We start from the raw sequence: 26513 nt of genomic DNA on the forward strand, positions 1-26513 counted from the left end.
AGGCGTGAGCCACCGCGCCCAGCTCTTTTTGTTTTAAATTTTTAAGAATTTATTTTTACTTTTTAGAGATGGTGTCTCACTCTGTCACTCAGGCTAGAATGCAGTGGCGTCATCATGGCTCATGCAGCCTCAAACTCCTGGACTCAAGCAATCCTCCTGCCTCAGCCTCCTGAGCACCTGGGACTACTGGAGCCACCATGCCTGGCTTCTTTTTACTACTGAGTTGTATGAGTTCATTTTATATTCTGGACACAAATCTGTAATTTAATATGTGATTTGCAAATATTTTCTCCCATTCTGTAGGTTGTCTTTTCACTTTCTTGATGTCTTTTGCAAAAAAGTTTTAATTTTGGTGAAGTCCAGTTTATCTATTTTTTCCTTTTGTTGCTTATGCATCTGGTGTCATATTTAAGAAACTGTTGCCTAATCCAAGGTCACAACGATTTATGCCTTGTTCTGTTTTTCTAAAAGTCTTATAGTTTTAGCTCATATATTTAGGTCTTTGATCCATTTTGAGTTAATTTTTGTGTATGGTGTGAGTTAGGGGTCCAATTTCATTCTTTTACACGTGGATATCCAGTTGTCCCAGCACCATTTATTAATGAGACTATTTTTCCCCATTGAGTTGTCTTGGCACTCTTATCTAAAATCAATTGACCATGAATGAGGACTTATTTCTGGACTCTCAATACTAACCCATTGATCTATATGTCTGTCCTTATGCTTGTCTTGACTACTGTAGCTTTGTTATAAGTTTTGAAATCTGGAAGTTTTCTTTGTTTTTTTCTTTTTTGAGATTATTTTGGTTCTTCTGAAGCCCCTTGAATTTTCACATGAATCTTAGGATTAGCTTGGTGATTTCTGCAAAGAAGCCAGCTGAAATTTTGATAGGACTACATTTAATCTGTAAATCAGTTTGGGCAGTATTGCCATTTTAACAATAGTAAGTCTTCCAATCCATGAACATGAGCTGTATTTCCATTTACTTAGGTATTAATTTCTTTCAACAATACTTTGTAGTTTTAAGTTCTACACTTCTTTTATTAAATGGATTCTAAAATATTTTATTATTTTTTATTACCATTATTTTTAGAGATGGGGTCTCACTATGTTGCCTAGGCTGGATTAAAGCAATCCTCCTGCCTCAGCCTCCTGAGTGGCTGGGACAACAGGCACATGCCACCATGCCTGGCTTTTGTTATTTTTGATGCTATTGTAAATGACATTGTTTCCTTAATTTCATTTTTTGGGTTGTTCACTGGTGGTCTATAGAAATACAACCAATTTTTGTATATTGATCTTGTATCCTACAACCCTTTATTAGAATTCTATTTTAAATATTTTTATTTTTAATGAACTCCTTAGGGTTTTCTATATACAAGATCATGTTATCTACAAATAGAGATATTTTACTTTTTCCTATTGAGCTGAATGCCTTTTTCTTCCTTTTTATTTTCTTGCCTAATTGTGCTAATGAGAACCTCCAGTACGAGGTTGAACAGAAATGGAGGGAGTGGACATCCTTGTTGTGTTTCTGATTTTGGGGTGGGCTGGGTGGTGAAGCATTCAGAATTTCACCCATTAGATAGGACACTTAATTGTAGGTTTTTCATAGATGCTCTGTTATCAGGTTGAGGAAATTACTTTCTATTCCTAGTTTCTTGGGCTGTTTTTGTTATTTTTAATCATAAAGGAGTATTGAATTTTCTCAAATGTTTTCTCTGCACCTATTAAGATATCATGTGAATTTTGTCCAGGTGAAAGGTGATAGAGGCAGATTCTAGATCTGAGTGTTGCTAATTTTTCAGTGCCTTAATGGTGAGATATCAGGCATGGTAATCAGGCAGTGTGGCGACAGGAGGCTGTTTCCGGGAAGCAATCAGCTGGGCAAACATGTGCTCCTACCATAGGCTGGGACAGCCTCTGGCCCTCAGCCTGGGGGAACCAGAACCACAGTTGGCAATGAACTTTAGAAAGCACAACAAAGACAAGACACCCAGAGTTACAGTTTAATGCCCAATTATCACAACACAAGGAGGCTTACATGGTGCTCAACAAGGCAGGACCAGGGCGAGGCCAGGCTGGAGGAAAATGACCCATACAGAGTCCCAGCACAGGGACCAGGTTCCCTCTGGCCCAGCTCACCTTCCAGACAAACGTACCATATATGCAAGCTTCATCTCACCCTGGAGCGAGGAGGCTAGCTGAGCTTGTGGCCGCCATGGTCAATGAGGGTTCTCATGGGAGAACGGGGTCCCAGGATGAGGTGGGGACCTCAGCATACAATGGCAAGAACCAGAAAGCTGCTTCCAAACAACCCCAAAAGTTTTCACTTCAAATATGCCAAGCCACACAGCACTCAGATGCTAGAGCACCCACCCAAACTCTTTCACTAAAACTCTAAACTGTGCAGAACGGAGGCTGAGAACACTGGGGGAGGGACAACAAAGCCAGAACGATCCTAAGGCCTGTTTTATGAGCTTTACCATGTCCCTCTTCTTCCCTGCAGCCACACTAGCCGACCGACTGCATTACTGTGGAAAAGGGACACCACTCTGGTCCACTGTTCTAACACCTTTAACGGGGAGGGGCTCTCGAGCCTGTCCCTGGTGTTAGGAAGTTTCTTTGATTCGCCAACTCTACTGAACAATTTAATGCTACTGGGTTCCCTGGAGCCCCCGAGCCTTTGATGCCCCTGGAGACACGGGTGAATCAGGGGCTGCTGATGGGGCTGGGAAATTTCCTGGTAGAAAATTAAAACGAGTCTTCTAGTTTTAAAGCTTACCCGGCCCCTAAAGGAAATACCACCCAAAATGGCATCCTGAAAACACTCTATGGAACTGGGAAGTTTCAAGCATCATTGGTAAGAGGCAGGAGCTTGTTTCCCACACCAAGCCTGAGGCTTAGCCTGGGAGGGCCAGCCCTTAGCTAGGCCGGGTGTGGAAGGGACAGCACAGGAGCGGGCGGGGGCAGCTGCTCAGGACATAGGCCGTGGGCCTGAGGGCAGCTCCTCTGTCTGGCCCTGTGGATGGGCATTTGGGGAACGCACTTGAATTCCAGCCAGACACCAGTTCAACTCATCCCTGAGGGTCCTGTAGGCTTCTTCTCCCTTTTCTCCAATTTAGTTCTAGGAGAAAGCTCCAGACAGAGCCCAAGGCAGGGGAGTCAAACATCTCTGCCTTCAGATATGGCATGTGGCTAAATGGCAGCCCAGAGGAGACCTCAGAACAGCAATGCTGCCTCCAGCCCCACTCGCCCAAGCAAGATCCCACCCAGAACCCCCAGACCCCACCCAAGGACCAAGGTGGTCCCAGGAATTCAACATGGGCTTCTAATGAGGCCCCTGTGAATATTTGGGGAGAGGAGACCAGAGGCATTTCTGCAAAGTATACAAAAACAGGGCTCCCTGTTTATAGAGCAGGGGCAGCTGAGACCTGACTGTGCCTGGGAGGGGGCTAACCTGGGGGCCCAGGAAGGTCAGTAGATGTCCCCAGCTGGGCATGAGCTCACGTTGAGCCCCACCTCAAACAAGCCCGCCTCTCAAACTTCAGACACCAGTCAGCTCAGGAGCAACCCAACAAAGCCCACTTTGCATCTTAAACCAATTTAATGCTACAAACTTTGGGAAAAAAAACAAAACCAGTGCTACCCAGCTGAGCGCCTGAGGAAACCTAGCTCCCTGAGGGTGGGTGGCAGGCCTCCCAGACCACCACCCTGCTGCCTCTCCTCAGAAGGCCCAGTGTTGATTTGGCCCAGGCTGGGTGGGAGAAGGGCCGACCCCTGCCCCTGCTGGGCCGCAGGGACAATGTGGGATGCAAAGACTCTGGCGGGACAGAGTGGAGCCAAAAGACCTTCTCAGGACGCCAGGCCGGACGAGGTCACATGAGCCCATCCCCCCATTAGCGGCCAAGGGCTGGTCTGCCACGAAGACCCATCCCTGTCACCCTTTCAGCATTCTAGTGACAAAAGGAGCAAACATGCCACTGAGCCCTGGTCGCCTCTGTCCCTGGGGTCTGAGTGAGAGCCAGGGGCAAGGGGAGGTCCTTAAAGAATCATCCCCTTCAACAAACATGGCAAAACAAATCCTCCTAGGGAATCAGGAACGATACCAGCAACTACGAGGGGAGGGAAGGCTTTCGGCAGTTTCTGGTCTGACCCTTCTCTGTAATGGAGCTGCCTCAGCCTCCAGGTCCTGGGTGTAAAACCCGCCCTGGACCAGTGCAAGGCAGAAATTCTGAGGAAAAGTGCCAGTGTGGCTGCTACCTCCACACTCCCGCTTGTGTTTTCCTCGGGAACTCCTCTCTGGCAGGTGCCTGGAGGATCATGTCTATGTTCTACGGCGAGGGAGAGGTAAGAAATTCCACAGGAGCCTCAAAGCTGCCTGCCCTGGGACGGGTCCCTGGAACCACCTCTGGGATGAGGAGAGCAGGGGGAAGGCCGGCGCCTCAGCCGAGAGCAGGGGAGAGGGCAGAGGGCCCGTGCGAGCCGCCGCTTACTCGAATCAGGAGTCCTAAGTGCAATTATTAATAGTCAGCATCAGACAGGCTGACGGCCCTCGGAGACCTGCCCCCACCGCTGGGGGGAGGCCTGGGACAGCGACAGGGACAGGTCCCCTTGGGTCTAAGGACAAGTCTTGGTAAAAACTAGAACAATCTCCCTGCTAAAACTCAGGGAGGACAAACGAAACTCAAACTAGAATAAATACAAAGGCATTAAGTGCTTCTTGGTAAGTCAAGGTAAGTCCTAATTACCCCTCAAAAGGAGGTAGGGGGCCTTTCCCTGGACCTGGTCACCTCACCTGCCGTCCTTCCTTCACTGAGAGGTCAGAGGTCAGAAGACTAGAGGGGCCTTCCGAGGCCCAGCTTCCGTTGGGAAGGACAGGACTCCACCCCTGCCACACTCCTCACTGTATCTTCCACGTCCCCCAGACAGCTTCTGTCAGCAGGGAGTCGGGAGAGGAGAGGAGACCCCATGCCCCGAGGACAGCACCTGGCGTCCAGTGTCCCTGAGCGGGCAGAGCGCCTGCCTGCCTGTCTGAGGAGGTAGAGACAGGGGTGAGGCTGCTAGGGTTTGATTAACTCAGTTAATCAACAGGTCCTCAAGGTCGTAGGAGTCAAAGAGGTCGCTGATGCCCTCGCCCCCGTCCAGGCCCCAAAGGTAGTCATCCTGGTCCAAGGGCGGGGAGAAGCTGATCAGAGGGGAGCTGCACGTCATGGTCGGGGACAGGAACTGGTCCTCAGTCTGCTGCAGGAGCGGGTGCGGCAGCTCCAGCATGCTGTCAGTGGCCTCCAAGGGGACAAGGGATGGCGGTGGTGGCAGCGGTGGTGGCGGTGGTGGTGGTGGCGGAACCTGCTGGGGAGTCAGCTCTGGCACTGCAAACAAATAGACAAGGGTCAATTAGCCGGGTGTGGTGGTGTATGCATGTAGTCCCAGCTACTCGGGAGGCTGAGGCAGGAGGATCGCTTGAGCCCAGGAGTTTGAGGTTGCAGTGAATTATGGTGATGCCACTGTACTCTAGCCAGGGCAACAGAGTGAGGCTATGTCTCAAAAACAAAACAAAACAAAACGAAAAACAAATAGACAAGGGTCATGCCTGGCCCTGGTGCCCAAACCCCTCTGGAGCTGAAATCAGGCCTCAGTGCGACGACTTCCAAGGACAGACTTCTAGTTCTCCAAACAACTGTGCGCCCTTCTCCTCGCTTCTAGACCCAACCCTGCCTCTTTTCACCTTCAAGGCCCTCGCCCCTCAAATAGTTTCCTCTTTTTCCTGTATCATCCATTTTTCTTACTCTACTAGATCATTCTTATCAACACACAGACATACGCTAATAACCCATATCTTTAAAAAGCATCCTCCCCTAAAGGACAATCCTTTCAACAAATGGTGAGGGCAAAACTGGACATCCACATGCCAAAGAATGAAGCTGGACCCTTATCCAAGACCATACATAAACATTAATTCAAAATGGATCAAAGACCTGAAATGTAGGACCTAAACGTACAAATCTCTTAGAAGGAAACATAGAGCAAAAACTTCATGACATTAGATTTGGCAAGGAGTTCTTGGATATGACACCAAAGGCATAAGCAACAAAAGAAAAAATAGACAAATTGAACTTTATGAAAAATTTAAAATTTTATACATCAAATAACAATATCAACAGAGTAAAAGGAAAACACATAGGATGGGAGAAAATATTTGTAAATCACATCTCTGATAAGGGACTAATATCCAGATATTGTAAAGAACTCCTAAAATTCAACAACAAAAAAACAGACAACCAGATTTAAAAATGAGCAAAGCAATGGAATAGACATTTCTCCAAAGAAAAATAAACAAATGGCCAGTAAGCCCAAGAAAAAATGCTCAATATCACTAATCATTAGGGAAATGCAAATCAAAACTACAATGAGAGGCCGGGCGTGGTGGCTCACGCCTGTAATCCTAGCACTCTGGGAGGTCAAGGCAGGCAGATTGCTCGAGGTCAGGAGTTCCAAACCAGCCTGAGCAAGAGTGAGACCCCGTCTCTAGTAAAAATAGAAGGAAATTAATTAGGCAACTAACATATATGTAGAAATATATATATAAAAATATAAATATCTATATAGAAAAAATTAGCCAGGCATGGTGGCGCATGCCTGTAGTCCCAGCTACTTGGGAGGCTGAGGCAGGAGGATTGCTTGAGCCCAGGAGTTTGAGGTTGCTGTGAGCTAGGCTGATGCCACGGCACTCACTCTAGCCTGGGCAACAAAGTGAGACTCTGTCTCAAAAAAAAAAAAAAAAAAAAAAAAAAAAAAAACTACAATGAGATACCACCTCACACCCACCAGGATGCTACTACCAAAAAACCAGAAAAATAACAAGTGTTGGCAAGGATGTAGAGAAATTGGAAACCTCATGCACTGTTGCCAGGAATGCAAAGTGGTACAGCCACTATGGAAAACAATATGGCAATTCATCAAAAGATTAAAAATAAAATTACCATATGATCCAGCACAGTTCTACTTCTGGGCGTATTACCCAAAAGAATTGAAAGCATCTCAAAGACATATGTGTACACCCATGTTTCATAGCAGCATTACTCACAATAGCTAAAACAGGGAAGCAACCCAGGTGTGCATCGACAGATGAATGGATAAGCAAAATGTGCTATATCTATAAATGGAATATTATTGAGCCTTAAAAAGGAAGAAATTCTAACATATGCTACAACATGGATGAATCTATGCTAAGTGAAATAAGCCAGACACAAAAAGACAGATACTGTATGATTCCACTTTTATGAGATACTTAGAACAGTCAAAACCACAGAAAGTGGAACGATGTTTGCCAGGGGCTGGGGGAGAGGGGAGTGAGGTGTTAAGTGTTTCATAGAGACAGTTTCAGTTTTACAAGATGAAAAGAGTTCTGGAGATGGAGGCTGGTGATAGTTTGCACATTATGAAGTATTTATTAATACCACTGAACTATACACTTAAAAAGAGTTAAGATGGTAAATTACGTGTTGTGTGTATTTTACCACAATTAAAAAAAGTATACCTGACCTCATGACCCTCTCCAATTACTGGCGCATTTTACTGCTCCTTTCATAGTGAACTTTCTCTGGAGCTGCCTGTGCTTGCCCTCTACTTCCCCATTACTACCCGCTCTTCAACCCACTCCAGTCTGGGGTCTGTCCCCACCGTGCCACTGAACCAGTAATCTCCATGTTGCTAAAGCCCATGGTCAGTTCTCTGGCCTCATCTGACCTTTCAGTAGCACGTGATGCAGTTTTTCATGTCCTTCTCGAAACGTCTTTTTCACTTGGCTTCAGATTGCAGAGATCCTTCTGGTTTTTGTTTTCCCTGGCTGCTTCTCCTTGGTCTCCTTTACCCGCTCCTCTTCCCAGCTTCTAAGCCCTGATGGCCCCCAAGCTCCATCCTCAGACCCTTCTCTCCCCTGGCTGCACTCCTCGCCAGGTGATCTCACCTGGCCCATGGCTTTAACTCCCTCTCTAGACATGCTGCTCCCAAGTGGAGGCCTCTGGCATGGCCCCCACCCCTGAGAGGTCCTGCAACATCTCTACGTGGATGGCTAAGGTAGATCAGAGCTCTGCATGTCAGAACCAAAATCCTGGTCTTCCCCTAAACCCATGGCTCCCCTAGTCTTCCTCCATTTCAGTTAATGAACTACCACTCACTCAGGTGCCTAAGCCCAAAAGCTCAAGAATCACCCGTAATTCTGCCATTTCCCCTGCATCCAACCCAGCATCCAATCCAGGAGCAAGTTTGGTCATCTCCACAACCAAAAACATTCTATAGGCTGCCCATTTTTTCTTGGGTTCCACTGCTGCGGTCCTGGTCCTAGCCCCGTCCACCCTCACCTGGATCACTGTGGAGCCTCCTCACTTGCCACTTTGCTTCCCCCCTTGCAGTTTGTGCATCAGCTGAAAAACCTGAATGTCTTCCCGTTGGCTTAGAATAAAATCCAGGTCCGACCAGGGTTGAGAAGCCCTGCATGATCTGGCACCTGTCTACCTTCCCACCCGTCTCCCCCCTTCCTCCCACAGCTCACCCTCCCACCTTTCCAGCCACACCGGCCATCAGCCATTCTTCAGCACTCCAAGCTCATTTCCTCTTAGAGGTAAGACAGCGATTTTCCTACACAGGCACATGGAATGGGGCACCAGAAATCGCCTGCCAAATATGTCCTGATGCTCAGAATGTCACTATTTGAATCATCCCTTAAACCCCAATCAAGAATTGTTTTTCCCTTTTTTTGTTGTGTGTGTTGTTTTTTTAGTTTGTTATTTTTATTTTTTGGAGAGATAGGCTCTCACTCTGTCACCGAGGCTGGAGTGCAGTGGCATCATCATAGCTCACTGCAGCCTCGAACTCCTAGGCTCATGCAATCCCCCTGCCTCAGCCTCCTGTGTAGCTGGGACTGCAGCCACACACCACCGTGCTGGGCTCAAGCACGGTTTTGAAAATCCAGCCGGGCAGGGTATGCTAGACTGCCTGATGGACTGACTGCGGGCCGTGTAACTGCTTGATCAGACTGGCTGTGGAATTGTGGGCAAGTGACTTCATGTTTATGTGTCTCCATTTCCTCACCTCTAAAAGGAAGATGATAACTATGCCTACCTCAAAGCATTGTTGAGAGGATTACATAAGTGCATGTCTAGAAACCCTGTTGGGTCTGCTGCTGCCCTTGCTAATAACAGGAACTGCCCCCATTTAGCACGGGCCGGGGGAGGCACCTTCATCCTCCTCGGATACTCAGCAGCCCTGAGGGAGACAATGCTGTTACCCTTATTTGCAGACGAGAAAACTGAGGCCCAAAGAAGTCGACTAAACATATTTGAATGGAAAAACAAAAAACTAATGTTGGCTTGGCACGCTGCTGGTGTTACAGTAAGAGACGTGGCGTGGGAGCAGGGAGGACGTGGGCTCGGAGCCCGGCCCCGCCTCTCACCCGCTGTAGGACCTGGTGCCCCAGTTTTCTCCTGAGGGCAAAGGATCCACCTGGCTGAGTTGCTGGAAGCAGTGACTGATAAAACACGGGGCAATCACCACTACGGGTCTCTCTCCTGCAGCGATCATGTCCAGAACAGAGTCACCCTTTGCAGTCTCTGTCTCTCCAACACCCTCGGAATGGCTGCTACAATTTCTGCGTTTCCAGAACCACACCGCATCCGGCGCAGCAGGCGCTCAGTTCACATAAGATTTTTTTTAAAAAAATTACGTTCAGCTCCTGTAACCCACTCAGCATGCATGGGGCAATCTTAAGTGTCCCCATTTTAGAGATGTGGGACCTGAGGCTCAGAGGGGTTAAAGGGACTTGTCCACAGTCACTAAGAGGTGAGCTATAGGCTCGAACCCAAGTCTCCCAGCTTCAAATCCTGTGCCACCAGCTACCTCAGAATGTCAGAGCCTCGAGGGACGTGAGAGGCGACCCTTGTTCACACCCCTCCGCGACAGACGAAGCAAACTGAGGCCGCAGAGGGTTAGCAATTCCCCTGGTGACGCCAGGACCCGGGTCCCAAGACTGCAGCGGCCTCCTCCGCGGGCCTGGCCTCTGGCGCTCAGACCTCAGAACGCCTCTCCTGCAGGCCGGAACGTGGAACGTGTGTGCACGCTTTTAGGAAAACTCCCCCTCCACCTTCAGCAGGGACGACAGATGCTGTGAGGCCACGTGGCAAGCGTGAGGGGCAGCCGTGGCACGAGAGCTGGCTTCTAGGCTGGCCCCACCGACTGCTCTGCGAGCCTCTACTCGTCTCTGGGCCTGGGCTCTTATCTGCAGAACTGAGGTGAAAGCTTCGCCCTTTGCTTCGCTGTGGCTCTGCCACCTCTGCCCAAGGTCTCAGGACAGGACAGCTGAAGCGAAAGCGGTTCCAGCTCTGGAGAGCTGTGCACATGTTGACAGCTCAGTGAGGAGGCAGAGCAGAGGAGGAGGGGCAAAAGGGTGGGGCACAGGTCTGGGATGGGAGATAGGCACCGGGGAGGTGCCCAGAGGGACAGATGGCTGGCACGGAGAAGCCCTGGTCTCTGGATGAAGCCAAGACACAGAAGTCACTTAGAAAAGAGATGGGAGTCTGGGCTCTCATCCCAGCCTTGCTATCAACTTGCTGTGTGACCTCGGGGAAGCCACTTGCCCTCTCTGGGCCTCAGTTTTTTCATGTGTAAAAAGAAGGATTGCATTCGATTAGGGGTCAGCAAGCTTCTGTAAAGGGCTGGGCAGTGTTTTAGGCTTTATGGGACACTTGTGGTCTCTGTCACACAGTTGCCTTCTTTTACTTTCCCTGAACGACTCTTTAAAAACGTAAAAGCCATTCTTAGCTCATGGGCCATAAAAAAAACAGGTCAGATTTGGCCTGCGGGTAATAGTTTGTCAACTTTGAGTTAAAGAAATGGAATCCAGCCTGTGTTCTGCAGAACTCCCCACCAAGCCTCTTCCATCCGACCAGTTTTAGCTCTGCTTCTGACGCCAGGGTTCTACTTAAAGCAATTCTGCTGCTAGGAAAACAAAAAGTGGAACATGGGCCTACCCGGCCTTGAAGAATCCTGCCAGTCTAACCTGACATGTGACCCCGGCAAGGGCAGAAACCCTTCTGGAGGAGGCGCCTTTACAGGCTTCCATTTCCCTCCTTCCGGACTCCTACCCTCCTTGGAAGCTCTCAAGGGCTTCTGCCTCTGGGCTCCTGGGCAACTCCCCCGCACGGCTTCCTGCCAGGACTGGCCAGCTTCGAGCTGCGCCAACCACCACCAGCCAGGAGCCCTTCCTGGATTTGTTCGGTGCCCTGTGGAGAGAGCACTGGGCTAGGAGCATGTGGACCAAGGTTCAAGGCACAGCTCTGCGGCTTCCCAACTGGGAGACCTTGGCAAATGACATCACCTCTCTGCCTCAGTTATTCATCTCTCAACTGGGAATGGTAAGACCTACCTCAAGAATTGCTGTGAGGAGTCATGTGATCACGGGTATACCTGGTACATTGCCGTGGTTCAAAAAACCTTAGTTATTATACATATCCTGAGAAAGTTTTGAGCCCTCCTCAAAAAACAGTTTCCGTTTACCGCAGGTTTGCTGAGTGCCAGGAGCTTTGCCGAGAGCAGTTGTTCCAGGAGTAGCAGTACCATGACCATGGCAGTAATAGTGACGACAGCAGCCACCAGTTACTGCCAGGCACTGCTCCCAGTGCTTTACCTGTATTAACTCATCAGTCCTTGCTACCCATGAGTTAGATGCTGGTAATTACTACGCCCAACATACAGATGAGGAAACTAAAGCAAAGAGAGGTGAAATCCTTGTCAGAGGTCCCGTAGCTGGTTAGCGGAAGAGCTGGGGTTCTAATCCAGGCCCTCCTCCGCCCCAGAGCAGCACCAGCCTCCCCAGCGAGGCTTTATAAAGCATAAAGTGTGATGCACACATGTAGGAAGGATGAATGTACCCCCAGACGCTGGGTAGACAGTAGGTATCCAATAAATGTTGATATCAAAGAGAAAACTAAGGCCATTGGCTCTCCCCACCTCCTGTCCCTCTGGACGGGGGGGGGGCCCTACCTGAGGATGCTGTGGGTTCCGAGGTCCCAGGGTGGGTGCTGCTGCTGGGCTGGGCGGAGTCAGGGCTGGGGCTGAGGGCGGATGTGGAGGGGAGGGGCTCCTTGGCAGGACTGTCTGGCTCCTGTACCTCCTCTGGGCACAGGTAGACTTCAATGGGCCCTTGGGTGCTCTTGAGATATATCTGCAGGTTCTCCTGGAGGAGGAAGAGAAGCCAGGTCATGGCTCTGGGCAGCTGGACACTTACCTGTGGCTTGGTGTGTATGGATGGACACAGGTGGCTGCTGCTGTCCAGGTGTGCAAGCTCAGCCCCCGAACTGGGCACGGGCCTGCTCTAGCTGGCCTGCAGTGGACTCCGCTGTTTCTGCTGTCTGGCCCTATGTCCCCTTCTTTTAGGGAGAACATGTTGATTTACCTTTGGGAAATCATTCCTCTCGCACTCCCAGGTCATGTAGTTTTGGGGGCAGCACCCTTCCCCAACTCCAGCATGTGACTTGTGATGCAGCTGGCAAAGTCAGAGTGACGTGAGAGGTTCAGGGTGGCACATGGCTCAGGCTGATCCAACCAGCATTAGGCCCAGGACTTTGGCTGGACTTGTGGGAAAGGGAAGCTCTTTCCTATTGGGGTTGTTGAGCTGGTATCATAAAAACCAACTCTGTCACTGCAAGGGGAGAGCTCACCTGGGAATGGAGTCAGCACAGAGGAAAGTAGGGTGACAGACGGAGAGCGCGAGATAGACCTGAAGTCACGGTTCAAGCACCTACATCCAGCCGCGCCTCTAATCTCCAAATCTCTCCTCCACTCCCACCCCTGGGACTTGTCACTTGGTTCCCACCGCCCCTTAAGGCAGATGGACTTGGCTTCTTACTTGTAACCAAGAGTCCTGATACTTGGCCTTCCCACTCCTGCCTCTTCCCTACCATACACCTGCAGTTTAAGCCATAACTGACTGTACGCGTGCCATCCCGGCACACGCCTGCGTGCATGCAGTGCTGCACCGAGCAAAACTCCTGTTCGTTCTTTAAGTCCCAATTTAACTGTCACCATGTGGATTGCTTCCTCTAACTATTCTTCCTCTGTGCTCTCAGAGAACATCTTCAGCCTATAAATGATGACACCACTGTTTGCTTAGGTCTTTTCCCCTCTAGATCCTGAACTCCTCCAAGGAAGGGAGGCCCTTAATTATCTCCGCAGCTCCAGTTCCTGCTTTAAACAAATTATTTCTTGAGCCCTTATGTGCCAGGCCCTGGGCTGGGGATAAAAAGTGAGCAGAACATTCTCTTTTGAAGCTTACACTGTAATAAATCATGTAATCATACCAAACATATCCCAGCAAATGGAGATTAGTGGTGGAAAAGCACAGGTAGTTATGAAGTCTAGGGGTGATCAGGGAAGGCTTCCTTGAGAAAGTGACATGCAAGTTGAGATCTGTAGGATGAATAGCACTAAACCAGAGAGAGAGAAGAGCATTTCAGCTGGAGGAACAGCATGTGTGAAGGTCTTGCACGAGGAATGGGCTTAGTGTGACGGGGAGACTGTAGACAGGTCAGTGTTGTCGGCATGGGGCATGGGACAACGTGGAAGAGGAGGTTGTTAAGGTCAGTTGGGGTCAGAGCACCGCAGGTCTCATAGGGAATGTTAAGAATTTTAAACTTTAATCAGGAGAGCACGGTCAGCATGAAAGGGTTGTGTGAGTACTGGCGTCGTGTGTGGGCACATGTGTGCGTGTGTGCACAGGAACCCAGGCTGCTGACACAGAAGGAAACCAGGAACAGAGATTTTCTCAGGCCAGTACTCGGTCTCCGTTGCCTTTTCCTGTTTCTGCCATTTCTGCCCAAGTCTGAAGGCCACCAATATTGCCATGGACACCAGAATGGACCCAGGAAGCTGGGGGCTGGGCAGGGCCAGGAACAGAGTCTGCAGAGCTGCCGGGACCCTCCCAACCCTGCTTCTCACCAAATACTTCCCCTCTTACCTCAGGCTTGTCGGGCACTTCCAGTCTGGTCTGCGGAGGGGCCTTGACAGCAATCACCGTCTGCTCCTTAAAGTTGCCGACGGCGCGGATGTCCTGGTACGTCACGTAGGCCAGTGTAGGAGCAGGAGAGTCAAGAAAAGGGACTGTCTGGTCAGAATTCAAATCCCCAGCCTGCCAGTCGTGGCCTTCACCCACCTCTCCTAAGCCTCTGAACATCACTTTCTCACTCCTTGGGCATCTTAGAAATCTTTTAATATAAACTAAGCTTGGATCCCTTTAGAAAGTAAATGGAAGTATAAATCATTGAAAAAATGCTGCCTTCTATAAGCTTTTTATGTAAAGGCTTCATCTCTCAAACTACATCATTAGCTCTAGAAGGCAGGAAGATATGTTCTATTGCTTTATATTTCTGACAAGGCCTAGCATCTTTCCAAAAATACAAGGTCAGATCCAAAACCCAATTAGACACGAAACCATTTGGGAAAATGCACGAAAGAGCCTTAGTAAATTCTATGATCTTTGACCTCATCATTTCAATCCTAGGAATCCAAACTAGGAACATAAGTAAAGATATGTGAAAACATTCTATATACAAAGATAGCCATCTCTATGTTGCTTATAAAAGCATTATCTTGATCTAAATATCCATTCTAGGCCTTATCAACAAACCAGTGTGCAGTCTGAATAGGACAGTCTCAAACCATTAAATATGAGGTTGAACCATATGAAATTGCTTATTTTGTGGTCAAATATCAGCCATTTCATATGGTCAACCAAGTGGTTAGGAAACATATGTAGTAACAGAAAAATGTCTATGGTAATATGCTAAGTGGAGAAAAGCAGGATAAAAATGTTATGTTCGGCAGGCACACAACTGTATTTAAGTGATAGCTTAAGGTGGTAGCTTGTTGTTTCTTTTTTCTCCATTTTCCAGATTTAAAGACATGTACTTGACTCATTTTTTTTATTTAAAAATTTAATCTTTTTCTTTCTTTCTTTTTTTTTTTTTACTCTTATTATTATATTGTTTAGTCTTTTTATTTTTTACTCTTTTTTTTCAGACTTTGATTTTTAGGGTATTTGAGGAGAATGTAACTTAAATAGACTTGAGAGGAAAAGCCAGAGGAAGGAAGAAACAGAGATGCCAAACCCTGAGTGTGCGTTAGTCCCTACGGGGAAGTACTGCGTCAACTCAGGATGGATATAAACAAACAACAGGCCCCTGTTCCCTGACCCCTGTCCCCACCAAGGAGGATATCTCTTGTTGGCCTTGTCCTCAGTCAGGTGCTTGAAGTTCAGGGAGCAGCTCTGGATGAGCTGGTCCAAGGCCTGCTCCGTGCTCATCAGCTCCTTCAGCTCCTGCCCCAGCTGCTGCTTCTTCCCAGGGTGCGTGGGGTCTTCAAATATTCCCCTGCCTCTGGGAACAAAGAAGCCCCCCCAACGTCAGTCTCAGTCCACATCCAGAGACCCCAACCCCAGGGCTGCTGAGCAGAGCTGAGCAGATGGTGTGGGTAACACTCTAGGAGGAGGCCCTTCAAATGGTCTGTGAGGATGCCCCAGGGTCATGCAAATCTGTTGTCATATTTAGCTCCTAGGGGTGCCAGGGCTTGGAACTTGAGCTTTGGGCATAGGGCTAGGGAGAAGAAACAAGTCAAGGCCTAAACCCAACTTCTGGGGGACTCTCAACTCTTGTCTATCCTTATGCCCCAGCCTCCCCTGGATGGTAGGGAACTGGGGTGATCTCAGTCCTGACTCCCCTGCCTGCATTCTCTTAGGGATCACGCCAGGGACTGCAGGTCTGCTGTTTATGGCCTTGCAGAAGTGGGCAGCGGAGGCTGGAGTACTGTATCTTAGAGCTGGAAAGAGTCCGGGTTATTCCTACTTAGCTCTCAGGGAGCTTTCCTAAGCTAAAAGAGGGGATCTTGGGATCCCTGACTCAGGAGGAAGAATCTGGGGTACTCTTAGGCCTTTACATCTCCTAGAAATCTTTCTCCACCCTGTCCCCTACTCACTGTTACTCCAGCAGGTGCACCTTACCTGCTCTTCCGCCCCTCCAGAAAATAGATGGGCTCTTCCAGCACATAAGCCTATTGGACGTCGCTCTCAGCCCCGCCCCTGACACGCACACCCACTGGCTGTTGCCCCTGGCTCCGCCCACAGCAAAGCACCCATTGGACAGGCCCCACTCAGGCACTCACACCCACTGGATGTTGTTCTTGGACTTCTTGCGGATGAGCTGGATGCCCTCCAGCACGTTGGTGATGTCGTAGATGCGCCGCTTCTGCACATCCAGCACCTCGGCCGCCCAGTTCAGGTCCAGGACCCCGTCCTCGGACTCATTCAGGAGGTAAATGAACTTCTTGGTGAGCAGCCCCAGAGACGTGTCATACCGCGTCTTCTCCCCAGGGGACTTGGGGGCTGAGGAAGAAAGGGGCCCAGTCACAGCTCAGGGAGGGCCAGTCCTTGGAACTTCTTCCACTGACCTGGACCCGCTAAGTACCACCTTTCACTGCCCTTCACCACCCACTTTCCAGTTTACAGAGCACTGTGAGGCAGGGGTCGGTCACCACCATTGTGCACACAGGAACCTGATACCTAAGGGGGAAGGTGACTTGCTTTAGGTCTCACAGCCAGGGGGCAGTGTCAGCACCGGAAGCCCAGCGTCCTGACTCCTGCTTCAGAGCACCTGTCCACCACAGCTTAGGGCAGCCACACCACCACCCACAACTGTAACTGCTTACTGTGTGCAGGTCACCGTTCTAATGCTTTCCATATACTAACAAGCTTAACATCCACATAAGGTTGGTACACAGCCATGCCCATTTTATAGATGAGGATACTGAGGCACACACAGGTGTAACTTGCTCAGTTCACTCAGCTAGAAAGTGGGAAAGCTGGGATTTCAAATCCAGGCAGTTTGGCTCCAGAGTCTTCCTTCTTAACCACTACCTTATCCTGCTAGTTATACGTCAGGAATTTGGAATGAGGGTGGGGAGAGAATGACGAGCCTGCATTCAAGAACATTTTTATAGACACACACTTGCTTTTTCATGTTTAGCCTAGTGATTATCTGAGAAGAATCAGTCCAGCAGGGTAGGTTCATGAAAAGGTCCCTTTCTCAATGAGGTCAGTGTTGCAAGACCCCATCTCAGCTGCAGCATCTTAAACCACAAGATTTTTGCAATCATGTGACTTCCAAGTCATATAGCAATTTAGTGGCCAAATAGTTCTGGAACCTGAGTTTTAGAGAGTCTCAGATTCCTCTGGAAGGGGACTTTAGAATCCCTTAACACATAAATGGCGAGCATTTGGCATACTGCTTTGTCAGATTTTGAACCCATGGCAGACATTACTAATCGATCAATCGATCGGTGCACTTCTTTTCAGAAGCCATCATGAACCTTAGGATCCTTCAATACAGTGATCTGCATGGCCTTTACCAATCAAATGGAGAGGAAACTTCCTTGCCATTCCTCATCTAGCTGTGTTTCATTTTACAGATGAGACAACTAAGGTTCACAGGAGTGACCAGTCAGGTCAGGAAAGAGCCTTCTGCATTGTCTCTAACCCTCAAAACCAGTGCTCCTCCCAAACACGGCTGCTTACACTCCCGCCCCAACAAGGATATTGACCGGAAATATGGAGAAGCACCGCCTGGGCAGCTTCTGGATCTTGAACACCTCTGAGGTGGCACAGGCTGGATTAACCCAGGCTTTGCTTCCCTTTGAATCACTTATTTAGCTCTGTCTGCATGTGGGAGAAAGACCCTGGACAATCCCTGCTCCTCTGACCTGGATTTTCTCTTTTACTAAAAGTTCTACTTTAAACTAAATGTGAAAACTTTTTAAAACTAGTAAGCTCCCAAATAGAATGCTGGCCATCACGTTGAGATCACGAGAGCAGTGTATGGCGTGGTGGCAGTGCCAGGCGTACATGTCAGTAAGTAATGCCCAGTTCTACTTGCTGGCTGTGTCACTGTGGGCAACTCAGGCTGAGTCTTAAGTGGCCTCATCAGTAAAAGAGCAACAGTCTTACTTACCTGGCAGGATCAAGTGAGAGGATGCCCAGCAAGCTTGCAAACCAGAAAGTGACACAAATATTACTCCTGACGGGTTGGGCAGGGCTGCTACCCTCTGCCCCTGCCCTGTCCCCCAACCCCTAGAAGCACCCTCAGCACCACTTACTTTTGGGGCTAGGGAGGCCATCAATTCTGATGCACTTCCCCTTGGGAGTTCGGAATTCCGGGACCGCAGGCCTCCCGATCCCCTCTAGGTCCAGCTTCCTTTTGGCCTTGGAGGAAGCAAGGAGAGAGAGAGGCAGAGTTTGAGAATCATTCTTCCTTTAGCCTTTCCCTGACTGGGGACCAAAGTACTGAGGCCACCTGTGCTTCAGTTGTGCTACAGCCACTGCTGTACTGGATAAGGAAATAACAGCGACCTGAGAAGTGAGCTTTCAGGGGGAGGAAGTTTTCTGAGGGGCAAATAAAACTCTCATCCTTGGGACGGGTGCAGTGGCTCATGCCTGTGGTCCCAGCTACTCAGGAGGCTGAGGTGGGAAGATTACTTGAGCCCCCAAGAGTTTGAGGTTACAGTGAGCTACGATGGTGGCCCTGCGCTCCAGTCTGGGCAACAGAAGAAGACTATCTCAAAAAACAAAAACGTCATCTGAGGCCCAGGCACTTGAGACTCTACCAAAGCCATTCTGGCCTGAGGGCTCAGGGTTCCTTAAAGACAGGCTCCCCACCCCCAGCATGCAGGAGGATGCAGAGAGGAAGCAGTGGGTGGGGCCTAAGCCACATCAGTCTGGGGCATGGCTCCCCATACAAGCAGCTGGCCCCGCCAGACCCAGTGCCCATCATAGCCCCACAGCTGGCCCTTATCAGGGTGGGGCCCGGCATCCACCCAGACTCAGGGGACTTCCTGGCTCAGTGCCACACCCCAGGGAGGTGCCCACATTAAGAAGCAGTGCAAACAGCCCCCACCCCCATGTTTGGGCTCCAGCTCAAGGGCCCCAGGGCCTCCTGAATAGACTCCATTTGCCAGTTCTTTCAATGCTGAGATGGGCAGACAATGAATCCTTCCCCTGTGTCTTAAGGACAAGCAGCTGAGGCCCCTCTCCCCCTCCCCCTCTCGGTTCCCGCCAAGCTTGGGAAACACCTGCTGGGGAAATCAAACCACAGACCCATCTGCTCCTCTCCACCCATCGCCACCCGGCCCCAATTAGGCCAAGAGCTGCACTGGCCCGGAAAGGGCCTCTCTCACGGTTAGGGTGGGGCAGGGCCGGGGCACTGGGGCCACAGGTCAGAGACCTGGGCTTGGGTCTCCAGCTCCTTCGCAAGCTCACCATATGACCTGGGGAAATGCTTGGCATCTAGGAGCCTCAGTTTCCTCTTCTGTAAAATGGGGAAGAAAATACCTACCTCAAGGGGCTACTGTAAGGATTCAAGGTGGTAAAGTCTCAACCTGTGGCTCAGCACACAATAGGTACTCAGGAAATGCAGAGTCCCTTCCCTAAAATCCAGTCACAGCTCCTCCTGGATACACCCTTCTGGAGGTCACTGAACCCATTTCCTTCCTTCCTCTCCTCCCCCCCACCCCCCCTCCAGCCACCCCTACCCTGGCTTGGAAAGAGAGGCCTATTTTGATACTTGGTGGTGAGGTCATGCTCGGTAGGGCTGAGACTTCTAACCGCTGCTTAGCACAGCTGGGCTGACAGGTGTGAGAGTTGGTGACAGCTCTTCCTGCTGTCAATTCCCCTCCCTCCACTCCTGCCCTCCTCCAGGAAGTCTTCCTGGACTGACTTGAGGATCCTGGCTATAACACTCCTCTCCTCTACCCCTACCCAGACCCAGACCGATCCAAACACCTCCCTGCTCATTCCTCTAGAAGTCTCTCCTCAATACTCCTTTTATGTCTTCCCAGCTGGTGAAATCTTAGAATCTAGGGATCTAGCCCCACCCGGTCACTAAAAAAAGGCCCAGTCACTTGCTGAGACCTTCCAGATGTCCTAAGCCAAGCCCCAACATTCATCGCCTCACTGAATCTTCCCAACACCACTAATCCCCATGGTACAGCTAAAGGAGCTAAGGCTTGGTGAGCTCCAAGGCCTTTATCAATCCTGATCAAGGGTGTCCATCCCAGGGTTCTTCATCCAGCCCTCAGAAGGAACGCCAAGGGCAGGGAGAGGAAAGAGAGTTCCACCTGAGTCTCCCAGCCACACCCACCTCCCCCACCAGGAAGAACCTCATTACCTGGGAAGGACCTTGAACGGAATACCCGTGCTGGGCCTATCACATAACAGTCCTGCACTGTCAGCATTGGCAATCTCCCTTGGCACACAAGAAGTGGAGACTCAGGGAGGTTAAGCAGCATGCCCAAGGTCACACAAAGGGCAGAGCGGGATTTGCACCCAGGTCTGACTGACTCCAAAGCCACATAGCAGGCTGCCTCAGCTCTGTCCCCCACACACATTTCCCCAGGATTTGCTGGAGTTGGGGCCAAGGCCTGGCTGTGCCCACCTGCCCCCATCACTACACATATACGCACACACAGCCCTCTCCCTTTTCTCACTCTCCCGCACCCTTATCATTTGCTCCCAGGGGCCCTAAGCAGCAAGGTTTGCCCCTAAGGATGCCTCCCTGACACCTCTGGGCACTGCCAGAGGAAAGTCGGCCTATGGATGGGCTGAGCCTGCAGAACAGAGGCGGCAGAGGACAAGCCCAGGAGATAAGCATCACGGAGAGGCTGGCACAGGCCTTGGAGTCAGACCGGCCTGGGTTCCCATCCAGGCACCCCCCTTCCTAGCTGGGAAGTCAGCTGACCTCTTGAGCCACCTGTAAGATGGGGACAATCCTCTCCACCTCTACTGAGGATTCAGTGAGACTGTGCAGCCCACATCCAGAGTTCCTGCAGCAGAACTGCCAGCACTAAAACACTGGGGGCACCAGCACGGGGAACGTTCAAGGGTAAGCAGAAAAGAGACAGTGATGGGCCAAGGAGAGCAAAGGTCTGTGGCCACACCCAGAGGCCGGCTTGGCTCTAACCTGGACCCTCTAGGCAGCCCCTATGGCTGGATCTCAAAGACCTGGCTAGGATTCAAGCCCATCCTGCCAAGCCCTAGGGTTCAGAAGAGCACAGCTCCTTCCTCAGGCAGTCCCAGGAGGGAGTGGGTCAGAGCTCCCCAGGCACAACCCCCTTGCAGGCAGCAAAGTGAGGAACCTGAGGCTCGGAGAAGGGGAAGTGACTTGCCCAAGGTCACACCGAGAGTGGACCAGGTCTCTCCTAAGCCCCAAGCTAGATGGTGGGGGCAGGAGCTGCTCTGGGCAGCTGGGATTCTGACCTTACATTTCCCCATCTGATCTGCCTCATAGAGTTGTTCATTAAAATGTGTATTTTCTTTCATGGTTCTCAGAGGAAATTTGGAAAATATAGACAAATTAAAAGGAAAGGAGAAACACGCTGAATCCCACTATCTTTGCAGGTTCTTGCAGGGATGAAACAGAGTAATGCTATGTGTGTGGCCAGATTAGGAACCCAACAAAGGAGCATCCCCTGAGCCTTCTCCAGAGGGTGCTGGAAAGAGCACTGGACAGGGAGAGGAGGCCTGGGTTCTGGCCTTCATTCTGTCATTGAACTTGCTTGCCATCCCTGGACGGTGCCTGAGGTCCCTTTAAACAGTAGCTCCCCAACAAATCCTGCTCACCCTGCACTTTGCAGCCTGGCCACAAAGCAAGCGGCCACACCCAGGGTTGGGTTTGGGGCTGCTCCAGGTCACACCCTTGTAAAATGAGTAAGCAGAGTGCAGGTCTGCCCACGGGCTGGGCCCTGGGAATCTGGGGGACTGACAGGAAAGAGAGCTCTGAGCCTGGCAGATCTTTAGGGTGGTCTAGTACAGAGAGATTCCCTCACTTGTGACCCGGGCAAGTGACTTCACTTGCCTGCAGTTTCCTCATCTGCAAGATTTCTCATCCTGGGCATCTGGACCAAGATAATGAATGTGAAGAGTGCCTGGCACACAAGAGGCGTTCAGTAAAAGAGAGCCATTCTTGCTAAGATCACTGAGCCCCTCTGGGAGGGAGGTATGGACAAATGTACTTGGGCTCCTTTGGGAGAGTTCAAAGCAGTTCAAAACCACAGCTGTTACTGAAACTTCGTGTCTGAAAGCAGCTGGCCAGAGGAGAGATTGGGCCTGCCACCCAAGCAGAATTCCCTAGGGCCACCCAGCTCCTAAGTTAGGCAGTATTGGGGAAAGTCATAGATGCCTTGAGAAGAGACTACTGATTACTTGCCTTAGGGGCAGGGTCACTCCATCCCATCTTCCTGTCTGACCTTAGGTTACATACCCTCCCTGACCCTGTTTCCTCCTGTAACATGCAGCTATTAATGCTGTCTACTTCACAGACTACAAAAATATTTTTGGCTTTAAAATGCTGAACACGAGATACCCAGTCCTAGTTATCCTCGATTGCTTGACCTGTAAAATGCGGATAATAGCACTCCTGCCTATTGTCCACCTAGTTGGAAATAATGTGCAGGAAGGGCCTCTGGGAAGGTTAAAGCTTTCAACACAGGCAGAACCTGATTCCAGTGGCAGGGCGTGGGGGCTCTGCCTGAGGATCTGTGCTTGCTGACTGGCACGGGTCCCACCAGATGCCTCTGGGGTGTGGGGAGGGGGTGATCTTATCCTCGCACCCAAACTTATTCACCACACCCACAACTAAGCAAATCAACAACATCCCCATCTCCTCTCCCTGGAGCCTGTTTCCAAAACTGAAGACCTGGACCTGGCAGTGACCAAGATGAGCTAGCCCCACAGCCACCCCATACACACATTCATTTTCAAGAAGAGGAAACTGAGGCCCAGTCTGAGGCCAAGCCTTGTCCAAGGATACACAGTAAATTAGAGGCAGAGTCAGGACCAGAAACCAGGCTCTCCAACCCCCCCACCCCCACTCCCCTAGGGCTTTTCCCACTCCACCCCCACGCTACAGTTGTTTCGATTCACACAGGCTCCAGGAATTCCACTCCCACAAAACACACCCTGTGCCAAGGTAGGCAGCCTGGTGCCACCACACTTTGGGCCCTCTCTGGCAACAGGCCTGGGGGCTTGAGGTGGGGGTGGTCAATCTGAACAGAATCCCAGGGGGTTGCCCACACTTGTATCTGCTGCTGGCTATCTGGGAAGGAAGATGGGGCCTGGGAAGGACCTGGGGGCAGATACTGGGTAAGGAGTTGGCTAATGGACAGTTTGGAGTCTGTCCAAGCCAGACTGGACCTGAGAGACCCACTAGACCTGAGAGACCCACTATCCCACTGTCTTAAAGTCCCACAGAATCCCCAGGCCAGTCCCTGTGCCTGGACCATAGCAGGTGCCCAGTACTGGTTTCTGGGCCAAACAATGGAGGAATGAATGAATGCGACAGTGTTGGCTACGTGGACTTCGCCAAGGTCACACCCAAGAACACAATCCAGTGCTCATTCCCGTGGATGAGATTATTTCATCCAAAGTTTGAAAATGGAGGGGTCTTCTACTCAGATACTGGGGGCAGTGGGTTGTTCTGGAAACTGAAGGCTCATTTACCCCCTCCTCAAAACTCTCCCTGCTTCATTCAAACCGGGAGTCAGGCGCCCCTCCCTCCTTTCCCATACCCGGAAAGGCTCAGGGGGTGCAGCAGGGGTTCCCAGCATTACCGGCAGCCGGCCTGCCGGCACGCATCGCACAGCTTGGCTCTCCGGTCCGTGGGGAGTGGCGTCGAGGCAGGTGCCGGGCGCCGCTGCGGGAGGCACCGTCTGCGGGAACAGCGCGGTGTAGTAGGTGGTGGTGGCCGGGCACAGCTGGGGGCTGCTGAGGCCAGGCGGCCACAGCTCGGTGGGGCTCATCGCGGGCACCCCCTTTGGGGGGGCAGCCGGAGCCAGGACCCGGGGCCCCCGCAGCATGGCGAGTGCGGCGCCCCTCCCCAACCCGGCCTGGCGCGCCCGCGGGCACCTGCCGGCTCGGGAGCCTGCAGCCGCTCACGCGGCCCGCGGCATGGCGCGGACGCCGGGGAAGCCGCCCGCGGGGCAAGGCCGGACCCTCCCCTCCTGGCTCGCGGCCGAGCCGAGCAGCGCTCGGAGATCGCCGGGCGGCTGCGGTGGCGGCACTGCCAGGGGCCGTCCCGCCCTGAGGGCGGCCGCGACCTGGGCGGCCCCGCGCCCCGAGGGCCTAGGCGCCCGGGGTCCGGCCCGCCCCGCGAGGGGTCTCGGGTGTCTGCGCGCTCGGCGGAGGCACGACGCGCTCGGACGGGGGAGGGCGTCCCGACCGCACCGGCTCCCTCTCGGCTCGCTATCTGGTCTCCGAGCCTTTCTCGGCCTCTTTTTTCCTCTTTTTTTTTTTTTAGCGCCAAACTGCGTGCCGCGAAATTCGGATCTCCCGCGGAAAATGCCGCGCTTTGGTTGGCTGCTGCGACCTGCACAGGCTCCACCCCCCGGAAAGGACCCGTCCTCGAGGCGGCGACTGCAACTCGAGCTTCTCTCACTCCTTAAAGGGGCCGCCACACCTGCTGTCAGTGTCGCAGAGCGTCCCCGGGCGCTAGCAGCTGGGGAAACTGAGACGGGAGGGGTTCTGGGATGCACAAAGCAGAGGCGGTCAGAGCAGTGCAGAGTGAGAACCGGGCCCAGGTTCCCCGGGGGTCGGGGAAAACATTTTGGTGTGGAGTCCCTACCCGAGCTCAGACCCAGCATTGCATTCCGCAGGCCACAGAGCCTTTTGTTAGTGTGCTTTGCTGCTTAGCTAGCACATAGGCATTGATATCCCTTTTCCCGCTAAAATGAAGGCCAGGAACCTGTTCCCTTTCTTGGCAGAGGGGTGAGGGTGGAGCCTAACATTTATGCCTCTTCCTAGGGAACACTAGCATCTATTCAGTGTCTACAGTATGCCTAGCACCCTGTTAGATCATTACATGTGTTGTTTTATTTATTTTATTCCAACAGTCCTGGGAAGAGGATGGTGACCCCTGTGGTAAAGATGGAGAGTATGAGAGGCTGGCTAACTTGTCCAAGATCATAAAGACCCCCTGATTCGAGATCTGGCAGTCAAATCTGGGACAGTTCAGCTCAGACCTCTTATTTGTTCAGCAAAGTGTTTCTCCCCAGCACTCACAAGTGGTGCCCTGCCCCTTGCAGGCACAGCAGGGCTGAGGGTCCAGAGTGCAGACCTCTGCCTTGTTCTCAGTTGTATTCCTAGGACCCAACACGCTCAGTAAATATTTGAACATCTCCAGGTTTCTCCTAAACAATCTTTTTGTCACAAGAGCCTTCCTGCCTCATTCAAAAACCTTCATTGCTGATAATCCACTTACATCCCTCATCTCTCCAGTGTAGAGAGGCTCAGCAAAGCGACCTTGGGCAGTGATCAGCAGAGCTGCTCAAAGCTGCTGCTAGATTCCAGGTCTGCCAATTACCACCCGGTGCTGTGTGATTTTTATGCAAGTCTAAGCCTCGGGGTTCAAAGCCTTCCAGAGTCAGTCCACAGCCTTAATACCTCATCAGATCAATTGTGGACAAGGTGGCAACAATGCATTATGATTAACCAACAGCCCTGGATTCACACCCAGGCCCTGCCTCTTTTCTATTAATAGCTGCGTGACCCAGGCAAGTTTTATAAACTCTCTGAGCCTTGATTTTCTCATCCTAATAACTCTTTCCTCATAGGATAGTGGGGAAATCTCATGAAATAACGCATGCAAAGCTTTCAGCACAGACCCTGGTTCATAAGAAGCCTCCAGAATTGGCAGCAGTTGTTGCATCTCTGACATTAACTGCAGTGCATAGACCCCTCTACTCTAGTCTATGCGCCTCACTGGTCCTTTGAGGCCCAGCTTAAACCTCATCTCCTCCAGGAAGGCTTCCCTGCCTGCTTCCTCTCTCAGCCAGAGTAAATACCTCTTGGCCTCTTTGGACCCTTACTGTGTTCTGCCTCAACAAACAAAGCTTTGTTTTCATACTTTGTTTATCAGTTAGGATCTAAGCTTCCTCAAAAGTCTATCTCAAATGACTCTTTGAATGCCTCTCAGCATCTAGGGCCTGGTTTGGTAAGTAGAAGGTGGGTAATAAATATTGATTATGATTCATTCATCTGCCTAGAAAAGAGTAGCAAAAGTTGACGAGCTCTGAAATCAGAAAGTCAGGAGGGCCCGATTAAATTGCTGTTTATATACATGTGGAGCCTATTATCTTAATAAAAAAAAAAAAATAATAAAAAAAATTGCTGTTTATTTCCTAGCTGAGTGACCCTGGGCAGCTGCTGCTCCACCTCCCTTAACCTCAGTTTCCTCAACCATCAAATACAGATAATGCTATCACTCAGCCTATTTCACAGGACATCAGAGACATTAAAATGACAGTGGTGATGGTGCTCGCTAACATTCACTGAGAATCTACCATATGCTGGGCTCTAAGCACTTTATCCTGAGCATCTCTTTGCCCCTCACAGCACTGCTCTGAGACAGACAGTATTATTATCCCCA

At 50.8% G+C, this 26513-nt stretch overlaps 3 protein-coding genes and 1 long non-coding RNA gene across 7 annotated transcripts in view; 3 read left to right on the forward strand and 1 right to left on the reverse strand.

The window, feature by feature from the left end:
• RPL11 (ribosomal protein L11) overlaps positions 1-26513 on the forward strand; it is a 484397-nt gene that overhangs the window by 336329 nt on the left and 121555 nt on the right. The gene's annotated exons all lie outside the window — the stretch shown is intronic.
• Positions 1-26513, forward strand: part of LYPLA2 (lysophospholipase 2) — a 317757-nt gene that overhangs the window by 88211 nt on the left and 203033 nt on the right. The gene's annotated exons all lie outside the window — the stretch shown is intronic.
• E2F2 (E2F transcription factor 2) lies at positions 1996-24384 on the reverse strand. Its single transcript, XM_075994893.1, has 7 exons — positions 23701-24384; positions 18196-18301; positions 16210-16429; positions 15270-15428; positions 14012-14126; positions 12040-12232; positions 1996-5372 (listed from the first exon to the last, which is right to left on the reverse strand). Exons 1-7 carry the CDS (start codon positions 23944-23946, stop codon positions 5080-5082), a joined length of 1332 nt encoding a protein of 443 aa, XP_075851008.1. The 5' UTR covers positions 23947-24384; the 3' UTR covers positions 1996-5079.
• Positions 16269-17863, forward strand: LOC142862404 (uncharacterized). Its single transcript, XR_012913460.1, has 2 exons — positions 16269-16358; positions 17399-17863. It is a non-coding gene; the product is annotated as an uncharacterized LOC142862404 (long non-coding RNA).

The sequence above is a fragment of the Microcebus murinus genome, chromosome 2 (genome assembly GCF_040939455.1).
Source record: "Microcebus murinus isolate Inina chromosome 2, M.murinus_Inina_mat1.0, whole genome shotgun sequence".
Taxonomy (NCBI): Eukaryota; Metazoa; Chordata; class Mammalia; order Primates; family Cheirogaleidae; genus Microcebus; species Microcebus murinus.